Raw genomic sequence first — 10,218 nt, forward strand, 5'->3', positions numbered from 1 at the left:
TGTTGTGTGGAAAGAGCACGACAGATGCAGTAATTTTTTCTGGTGGGGGCAACTTATGAGCGAGGACGACTTGTAAGTATACGGTATATTAGAGTGCTCCACATCTACGAGGACAGTGAGGCAGTGTTGAGATGTGCTGTAGGTGTAACAAGAGTTCAAAGTGGAGGTGGGAGTGCATCAGGGATCATTTCGGAGCCCATTCTTGTTTTCTATGAGAGCAATGGAGAGTGTGGAAAAGAGGTGAAGAAGAATGTGCAGGCAGGCTGGAATGGGGTAGAGAAAATTACCAGGTGTGTGATAGAAGAGTTTCAGCTAAATTGAAAGAAAATGTGTGTAAGACTTATATAATCAATGTTGCTTGGCCTACAGTAGAGGAAGAGCCATTGAGAAAAAGACAAAAGGCAGAGCTGGAGGTAGCAGACATGAAGATGCTGAGGTTCTCTTTGGGAGTGACAAAGATGGATAGGATCAGGAATGAATACACTAGAGGGCCAGCACATGTTAGAGTTTTGGGAGATGAAGTCAGAGAGGCCTGACTGAGATGGTTCTGGCATGTCCAGAGACCAGATAGTGAATATATAAATTGAAAGATGCTGAGTTTTTTCAAATTAATTAATTTATTTTTTTATTGCCAAGCAGGAGGTCTAGAAGAAGACCAAAGAGGAGGTTATAGATGTAATGAAATAGTACATACAAGTAGCTGGGGATGAGATCAGAGGTTGCAGGCGACAGGATGATGAAGGCAGTTTTAATTAAAGTGATTGTTAGGCAACATCTTAAGACGCACGTCTATGTTATATATTTTTGTCAGTTTGACGTTCATCTCTGAAAAAATCTTAAACCATTCAATATTTCGTACTGGATTTTTTTTTCCATTGAGTAACTACTTAGCACTTTGGAAGACTACTTTTAATTCTCCTCAAATAATATTATAAAGTTATGTTACTTGACATTTGGGCTATTCTACCGACCTCTGATGAAGTCAGAACAACAACAAAAAAAACATTTCCATAAAGACCATCGCTCACCCGCCGATTCAGCAGTGGTGTCGCCTGTTGGCAGCCTCAGGCAGAACGTTTGCGCTTGTTCAGCATGGCCTTTGAAACGTGTTTTACAAGAGACACTTGATGTAAACTATACAAATATGCAAAATTAAAAGTTTCTCCGTCACACCACAAAGACAGCAGCCCTGATCGATGCACGTGCGGACGGTCTAAATAAAAACAAAAAATAAATGTTGTGTTTGATGCATTCACTAACACTCGGAAATTTAGAACTTCCAAAGACAAACTTATTGTCATTTTACAAATATAATGGTATCTCAGACAAAGCACTCGCTGACGTCGGTATTCTACATATGAAAATTAGCAAATTTGAGGCAAATTCTACACAAATTAAAGGGTATAATGCGATATCTATCTTATCTCGTCGATGTGTATAACATTTCCGACAGCGTTCGAAGGCACCATAAAGAATGTTGTCGTCTTCCGCGTTTACCTGAGGAAAGTTTGCGAAAAATGGCGTCCTTTGCTTAATACAATAACTTTATAGTGGACAAAGTGATCACTGCAATTTTAACCAGCGCAAGGATAGACGGAAATGTGCTTTGAAAACAGAACAACTAAACTTTAGTAAAAGAAAGCCCGCCGAAAGTTCCCCTGGTTGCCTCGCCCCAGTTGTGTTTCTCGTCTACAATGGGATGTTGTAGCAGCACAGAGGTAGGTCTGCCAAAATTGAGCAAAATCGATGATTGAAACATCCGAATCGTGGCGCATGTTCTGATGTTGCTTGTGTGTAACAATTCACGTCACTTTTCGGACAAAGGGGACTTGTTTGGCTAGCACAGCCACAACAACGGGACCTAGCAAACAATCATTGGGCTTGACACTGCCCCGCTTTCCTAAAACTAAAATCATTGAGCAGAAGTTTCTGTCTGTTCATGTCTTGGCAGAGTAAACGTGACTGGAGTCCGCTGAAGGAGCGCAGTTGTACGGATATCCCATGGCTCATCTTATTCATACTTTTCTGCATTGGAATGGTATGTACTGTTTACCGCTGTTTAAATTGTGCAGCGTTTCTGTTCTTGTGTCTTCAACAAACACGCAACAAGTTACTGTCACTCACAGTGATTGGCATTAATCTTGAAGGAAGCCAACGACAAGAGGAAGCTCAAGAACTGTTTGCTTGAGACCATGTGATTCTCTTGTCACAAGCTATTTGCACTAACTGTCTTTTTGAATAACTTTACAATGGATCTGAATGAAAACTAAGAAAAAAAATTCTGCTACTCCCTTGGCTCCACTTGCCTGGAAGCAATGTCAATTTTTTTTTTTTCTTTTATGTCACAATTGTATTGGTATAAATGGGTAATCATGGTATTTATAGGTCACCGTTGTAGCACATGACCTTATCATAGCATTCACACTAGTTGGAGAAATAACAGTGACATGGTGCATCCTCAAATACTTTCAACAAATTTGTTATATAAGGAATATGTATATAAATTGTAGTCCTTTGTTTTAATCAGCTTTAAAAAGCTCAGTCAGCCCTTGCTTTAGAGGGTGTAAACACAAAACGACAACAGCGAAAGCAAGAGCACCACTTTGGTTTCAATATTTAGATAATTATCTAATAATTATCTAAATAGTGATATTCAGATAATTATCAATATCCAGTTATCTCGATAACAATCCAGATATCGATACCTTGTTCTTGCAAATGCCATGAGGTCTGTGTCAGGTCATTAGAGAGTGGCCTTAAAAAGGGCAACCAAATCCCATAGGTGTGTGTGTCCTGAGATCAACGTTATTTACATTCGAAGTCACCCAAGTTCATGTGGGCACATTTAGGACTCTGGGAGAAAATCTCTGTTCCTGCTGTAACACCCCTTCCATTGTTGTGTCTTTTATGCAGATTTGTATATGTGGCTTCACCATCGCCACAGGAGCTGCCTCACGACTTATATCGGGATACGACAGCTATGGCAACGTTTGTGGTCGCAACAACACCAAAATCCGGGACGTAGAGCTCAGTGGCCGGAACATGCTTGAAAATAAGTACGTTACTTACACTACACATTAGGGGTGTGAATCTTTGACTGTCTGATGATTCTGTTCAATTTGATTCCGGTTTTGGGTCTCAGATTCGGTTCAGAATCAATTTTCGACTCAAAACAATTCAATTCAATTAAAAATGATTTCTGCTTCAATCTATAGATGTGCAAAAAATCATCATACTACAGTCTGCTTTGTAAGGCAGGATAACAAAAGGAGACAAAGTGTCATTTTTCTAACATTAATTAAGCTTTGATTTCTAAGGAACATTGGACAGTGTGGATCATGTGGACAAAAACCAGCCTTTGAAGCTCTGAAGTGGTTGTACAGCTTTTAGAGTATAAAATAAAATTAAGAATTTTTTTTTAAAGGTAGCACAAGCTACATTGCCATTCATAGGTAATTGCAGTACCAAAATGTCATGTGAAACTGTTGCACAAATGAAAAAGATGAATATTTGTCAGTACTTGTTTCTGACAAGACAAACGAGTTAAGAAAACAAAGTTTTTAAAAGTGAGCAGCTACATTGAGATAATTTATGGGCAAAGCATGTAACCAAGGTAACTGCGTACTTTTTGAGCATATTGGAAGCATTATCAGTCACAATCAGCAGATCAGTGACTGTCACAGCCCATTTCTTATCAACGAAGTGAAATGTTGCATCTACATCCACGGCCGTTTGGCTTTCCTGCAGCACCCGAGTTTGCATAACATGAAAAGACTATGTTGCTTTTGATGTCCATGCATGACATTAGCCACTCTGCTCGTTTCGCTCAAGGCACCGGCACCTTTTCTTTCTGTTTTTTGATAAAGCAGTATTGGAATTGTGCACTTTTGCTCTGCTGTCTGCAACATTTTTCACTATACTGTAAAGGCGTAATTTTTCACTTCAACGAGGACCCGGCCCGTTGAATTTCCTCCATTGTTGGTTTTTGTACATTCTGCAACACCAGAATGGGCTGCTTGGTGACAATTTCTTTTTATCTATAAAATCGATTTTGGGACACTATAAATCGATTCTGAAACTCAAAAATGAGAATCCTGATTCTTATGTGAATGGATTTTTTCTTTTTAATTACATCCATCTCATTACCATCCAACCTGCAGTCAAGCTCTCTTTAACATAACTTTTCTGGGTTCCACATGTTGTCTGAAATGATGGAAAGTTTTGCACCTGAGGTTGAACAAGATCCATACTGGGTTGACCATCAACTCCCAAGTGGTTTAAACATAGATGTTTTTTTTTTTTTTCCTCTCTCATAGCAATAATGGAAGCTGATTTACTGTAATCTGGAACAGGATGGTGGACAGACAGTGTGTTATCAACAGATAAAGAACATTAAGGCCATTTTCAACAGTTAAACAGTATATCAAGCAAGAAAACACAAGCATACACACTAGTTTTTCGCGGACGGATAAGAAATGGGGGAATTAGAGAAGCAGTGTTGTTGAAGGAAAGGACAATTTGTAACATTCTTAATTGTCACATTAGTGTAAAGAGAAGTTAGCCGACGTATATATTAAAACTTCCGAACAATACTTTTTGTGACTAACAAAGCATGCATTCCAACAGTGCTCTGGAAAAATATGGAATAATTTCTAATTGTAAAACAGCCCTCGGGACATCATTCTTACTTGTGTGCTCTTGCTAACATTCCTCACATGTCCGAATGAAAGAGCAAATGAGAATATTGAGCATATATAATGTGTTTCATACTGTCAGAGAAATTAGTTCAAGGTTGTGCTGCTACTCTTCATTTCTGTGTCTAGTAAGTTTCCAGCAACATTCAGCCTTCACGCCCAGTGTGACTCAAACAATGGCACATGCTTTATAGATGCTAGATTTTCCATCAAGCCTTTTCTGGTACAAAGAGACAACTGTGCAGCGGGGCGGCAAATGCCATGGTTTTTTATTTTCTTCCCTCAGTAAAAGTCCAGACTTGCATTCTAATGACTTGATAGGATACTGTTTGAATCGAAGGCAACTGTATGCTTGTACGACAATAAACAAAAACTTCATAAAGTGGCGACATATTAACATTTCCTATTTTTGTGTGTGTCAGGTATGTCTTCTTTCTCGACCCGTGCAACATTGACATCATAAACAGGAAGATGAAGAGCATTGCTTTGTGCGTCTCCAAATGTCCAGCAACTGAACTGAAGACCTATAATGATTTAAAGCAGTTTGCGATGACTAATGGTAAGAAAAGACACATTTTGCATTGGTTGCCCTTATTGTTGAAGTGCAGTCAAAAACTACACCACTTCTACAGCAACACTTAGTCATCTATGTTTTTGATCATGTAATATTTTTTTTTCTATTCATAGGATCTGCACTCTGCACCTATGACATCAATCCAGCAAGATACCCTGGCCACTCTGAACGATTTACCAAATGCCCCAAGCTCCCTGTTCCACCAAGGTAATCAAACCATTAATGTTTTGTTCTCAATGGGCATGGGCTGATAACCGGATTGGCAATATATTGCGATTTTAAAAGTCACGGTTACTTAAATCTTTCCAAATTTGTCACAGATATAATGTATTTCAGATACAAAGACTGCTGCGTCGTCTGTCTTAATCCATACGTGAGTCCACTGCTGCAGCTGCCAATCACATGATTTTAATAGTTAGGAAGAACGCGCGAGAGAATTTATACTTGCATATTTCAGTTTGAATAGGATGTTTTCAATAAGAAATAACACATTTAAACGTTTATTAGTGAGTTTTGCTCACTGAAGATTTGTTTTCATTTTTTATTTTAATTTGCATATTTAGTTTAATTTTGCTTGTTATGGAAACAAAAGCTGTATAAATATTTTATTTAAAAATAGTTTTTTTCTAACATGGAAAAATGAGTTTAGCAAAAAAGATTTTAAAATGATATATTTTAGAGCTGTAATTTAAATACAGTGATACCTCAATACTGTGATGTTTTTGCACAAGCTTATTACACCGCCAGAATCCGATGTCATCCCATGCCTAGTTCTCAATCAGCAGCCTATGTCACTTTTCAACAACAGCATTTCTTCGCTTCAGTAAATCCGTGCCACTGTTCCGCCGTTGCATACCAGCGGACATCAGCTGCTATGCGGAGTTGGCCCTCTCCTTTTTCACATTCATTAGCGACAACAACGTTTTCCGTCGCGTCGTCGCCGGAGTTATGGCCAGCAAGGACATCATTGTGGGACTTTGTGTGCTCTCCTTAGGTGATGCACACACACACACACACACACACACACACACACACACACACACACACTTATGCTGTCATCTGATGTACAATGCGCTTATGAGTTTCTTTTCTTTAAAAAACGAGTAATTGCAAGTAATACATATTGAATGAATTATATTATTAATTTTCACACATTGGCAACACTGGCGACATTTATCAGCATGTCACAAAAATAAATAAACAAAGCTGGACATGGAGCAACCTGATGTCTCGCAAGATTTGTTTTGTATGTTGTGCATAACTTCAATTTTTATTTTTGTTTGCTTCAGTCCTTTCCCTGATCATGATGGTCGTCATCCGTTACATCTCGAAAGTGCTGGTGTGGATTCTCACTGTTCTAGTAGTCATTGGCACGCTAGGTAATTGTCACCACATGTTATCGAAGTTATTTTTTTTAATTTATTTTTTTTAATTTATTTTTTTTTAAACATAATTTTCTCTGCTACAGAAGAGTTTAACAGTGGGTGTGCAATTTTTTGCAGGAGGAACAGGCGTCCTCTGGTGGCTGTATGTTGACCACCGGAATGCCCTCAATAACAACACAGCCTCTGTCTTTGGGAAGGAAGTGGCGGCCGACAATGTGAAGGCGCTTCTCGTGTATGCCATATGTGCTACCGTTTTCACGGTATGTCTGAACACATTTTTAAACATGTGAGTTTTCAAACAGTTAGCCAAAAAAAAAAACATTTGATGATTTTCTTCCAATTTCTGGATGTTTTTATGTGAATAATCTAGAGCAGATCATTTTGCTGCTCTTGGGCCTGCATGGCTCAGTGTTAGTGTGGTTTTCACCTAAGCAAAAATTACATTCCCCCACTCCAAGGTCATTGTGACTTTGTCAAAGTGTCTTTGAACAAGACACAAAACCCCAATTTCTCCTGATGTTGCATCATCAGTAGGTAAGGGAATAGTCAGTGAAAAGTGCTTTGAATACCGAAAATAGAAAAGCGCTACAGTATATGCAGTAAATGAAAGTACGTTTACCATTTACTCAGTAGAGTAAATGATACTAATTACTGTACTACTTTCCTTTTCTCATTTCAAGAGCCACAGTTTCAAAGGTATATTGTGGCTTCTCAAGGTGTTTCAGAAAAAGCTCAAAAACAGTGAATAAAAGGAGTCTAAACACTGTGCAAATACAGTACTGATTTGAATCTCAACAACAATTTTGATTTAAGCGGATCAAATGGTTACATCCCCCAATCAGATCCTACCCCCCTTTTATTTTTTTAGTAAATAGCGAGCAATTAAATACACAAACTTATGAGTAGTCACATGTGAATATGCATGGTAAAACTAAGCAAAGCAAAAAAATCTACTCTACTTAAAAGAAAAATCTAGAGCTACACGTGCAGTTAATCAATTCTTATTTAATCACATAAGTTAATTTGTACAAATGTCAGTTTGCATATTTTCCACCACAAGGGCAATCTGATGTTTACCATATACACATGTGAAAGGGATGCTGTGTAGAAGCTGCTGTACTTAAAGCTTAACGGTGGGGCATTGGAACATATAAATTCATACCAAGACAAAATAACACATCAGCAAAACAAATGATAAAAACAAAATAACTAAAACAAACAAACAAAAATGGGCTTTCAAGAGCTCATGTGTGACATTGGGTCGTCTTTTGAAATTTCCAAAGCCTGAATTTGGTGTGAGTATTCAGCCAATTTAGATACAGTACTGTTTTTCCAGTCACGTGAGAAGTAAGTTTTTAGGTCCAATGTTGTCATGAAACTATGTCTAAAGCTTGTGTAATCCACTATCTCTCCTCCAGGTGGTTCTCTTGGTGATCATGGTCTTCTTGAGGAAGCGCGTGGCCCTCACAATATCTCTTTTCCACGTGGCCGGAAAAGTCTTCATCCACATTCCCTTGCTCGTCCTGCAGCCTTTCTGGACCTTCCTCTGTCTTATGCTCTTCTGGGTTTATTGGCTGGCCGTGTTTCTCCTCCTTGGACTATCAGGTTGAATGCTTTTTTGCGATATTCACTTTAGCCGTGAAGAGCAGAAAAGAGCATTTGTTTTTGATATGTTTCGGTGCATTAGTGTGCATGCTCAATAAGTTGATCATGATGCAGTTACTTCCAAGAATTTTGTTTTTTGACATTTTGTCCTGATCTTGTGCCACAACTTAACTCCCACATCCGGAATCTTGTGCCAGTCTCGTGGTGTGGGAGGACAGAGTCAAAGAGCCGGTTCTCTTCTCATCTCCCGCCTCTCTTTTCAATGGTGCAGTTTATTCTTTGTTATTCTTCCAAAGTTTAGCCACTGATCTATGAAATTCAATTTTTAACGAGCACTTCATGCGCTTGCCGTACTGAAATACCTTTGTTGGTTAATCAAAACGGAGTGAAATTCAGAAAAGATTTAGCTGTCAAGAATCAGCTATAGAGTTTTTTTTTTTATGTTAATGTCATATAGAAAATTGTGATTGGATATCAAGTATTCAGATTTCTTTTTTTTTTTTTTTGCTTGGTGAAAAATAATTAATACTGGAGGCCAAATAATGCATTCATACTTCTATTATTACTTCTAATAATAATTATAATTAATGACCAACTTTTATAAAATTTCTTCTTTTCATGAAGTGAGTGTGTAAGAAACAAATTTGCCGGCTGAAAAAGCATATTTGAGTCAGCATGGTTTGTCAAAGTGTCATCAGTAGAAACGGCAACTGTGGTCTCTCTGTCAACATCGAGGGAATGTAGTCTGCTTGGGAAGTGAACAGAATAAGAATTTCACTGTGTAGTATAGTACTATACATGTGACAATAAAATCTTTGAATCTTTTTTATTTTTAATTATCACCATAATTAAGTTGATTGTTTGCGCCTTGAATTGGCAATTGAACAAAATCTCGGAATAACATAGTGTTTTTTGTTTTGGGACTCAGGAACAACAGTTGCAGTCAAATATGCCGGGACACGCTCCTGGGATCAACTTTAAAATTAAAGTATACCAAGGATTTTGTGTCCATATTTTATTTGGTAAATTGGGCTTATTTTAAAGTTGGCCTTAATACCGCGTTTATGGCATCTTTTACTGACCTGCTGAGCATCAACACTTGTTGCTGCAATTGGCTGGATATCTGGAGCAAGAAAAAAAATGCCTCAAACACATTTTAAACAGAGGTACTCAGAGTAATGATGGACTCATTTCACCTCTGAAAGTGAATCTTTACAAATTTTACTTTTTGAATAGCTCAAATATTTCTTTATCTTTTTTTAAGAATATACCTATACATTACTATATTTTTATTAACACGCATTCACTTAGTTTTTCGGTTGATGCGACTGTATACTTGGTGGTTAATAGACTGGAAACATGAAGCTCTTTTTTTGTTGATGTCATAGAGGTATTAAATTAAACCATGTTTATCAGTTTGACTGTAAAACTGCACTGCATCATGCAAAAAACTTTTTAATATTTTGCTGAAAATATGTGGCAATGAAATCATTGAATCGGATACCATGCAATTCTCTTCTTATGTCCACAGGAAGTCCAGTGAAGAACAACTCCACAAATATGGTGGAGTATCCAATGAACGGACCCGCTCAGTACTTGGTTTGGTATCACGCTGTAGGACTCATCTGGATCAGTGAGTTCATCCTTGCTTTTCAGCAGATGACCATCGCCGGTGCAGTGGTCACCTACTACTTCACGCGGTAAAGACAAGTCATAGTGGAATGGAGTTCACTTTTGAAACCTATTTCAGGGTCTTTTCCGTAATGTTCTAATTTGTTGTGGTGCATCTCAATGTTGATAGCTTTTAAAACTCACCGTTGTGACTTTTCCTGCATATTTGGGTTGGATGCATGATAAAAGCTTCCTCTGTAATATGTTTCCACTTGCCGCCATCCGTATTTTCATTGTTGCTCTTCTGCAGGAATAAATCTAACATGCCGCCCACCCCCATCTTGTCCGC

The 10,218-nt window shown here is 38.1% G+C and overlaps 1 protein-coding gene across 1 annotated transcript in view; it reads left to right on the forward strand.

The window, feature by feature from the left end:
* Positions 1-1,467: 1,467 nt before the first annotated feature.
* The window catches only part of slc44a1a (solute carrier family 44 member 1a), a 13,365-nt gene continuing 4,614 nt past the window's right edge, over positions 1,468-10,218 (forward strand). Inside the window, exons 1-11 of the mRNA XM_088420141.1 lie at positions 1,468-1,718; positions 1,952-2,038; positions 2,914-3,056; positions 5,117-5,253; positions 5,382-5,475; positions 6,093-6,262; positions 6,558-6,647; positions 6,771-6,913; positions 8,072-8,258; positions 9,790-9,958; positions 10,180-10,218. The exon at positions 10,180-10,218 is cut by the window's right edge and continues 118 nt beyond it. Coding sequence (XP_088276267.1) covers positions 1,695-1,718; positions 1,952-2,038; positions 2,914-3,056; positions 5,117-5,253; positions 5,382-5,475; positions 6,093-6,262; positions 6,558-6,647; positions 6,771-6,913; positions 8,072-8,258; positions 9,790-9,958; positions 10,180-10,218 — 1,283 coding nt within the window. The 5' untranslated portion in view covers positions 1,468-1,694. The remainder of the gene's footprint in view (positions 1,719-1,951; positions 2,039-2,913; positions 3,057-5,116; positions 5,254-5,381; positions 5,476-6,092; positions 6,263-6,557; positions 6,648-6,770; positions 6,914-8,071; positions 8,259-9,789; positions 9,959-10,179) is intronic.

The sequence above is a fragment of the Hippichthys cyanospilos genome, chromosome 7, assembly GCF_059441005.1.
Source record: "Hippichthys cyanospilos isolate Australia breed blue-spotted pipefish chromosome 7, RoL_Hcya_1.0, whole genome shotgun sequence".
NCBI classification, from domain to species: Eukaryota; Metazoa; Chordata; class Actinopteri; order Syngnathiformes; family Syngnathidae; genus Hippichthys; species Hippichthys cyanospilos.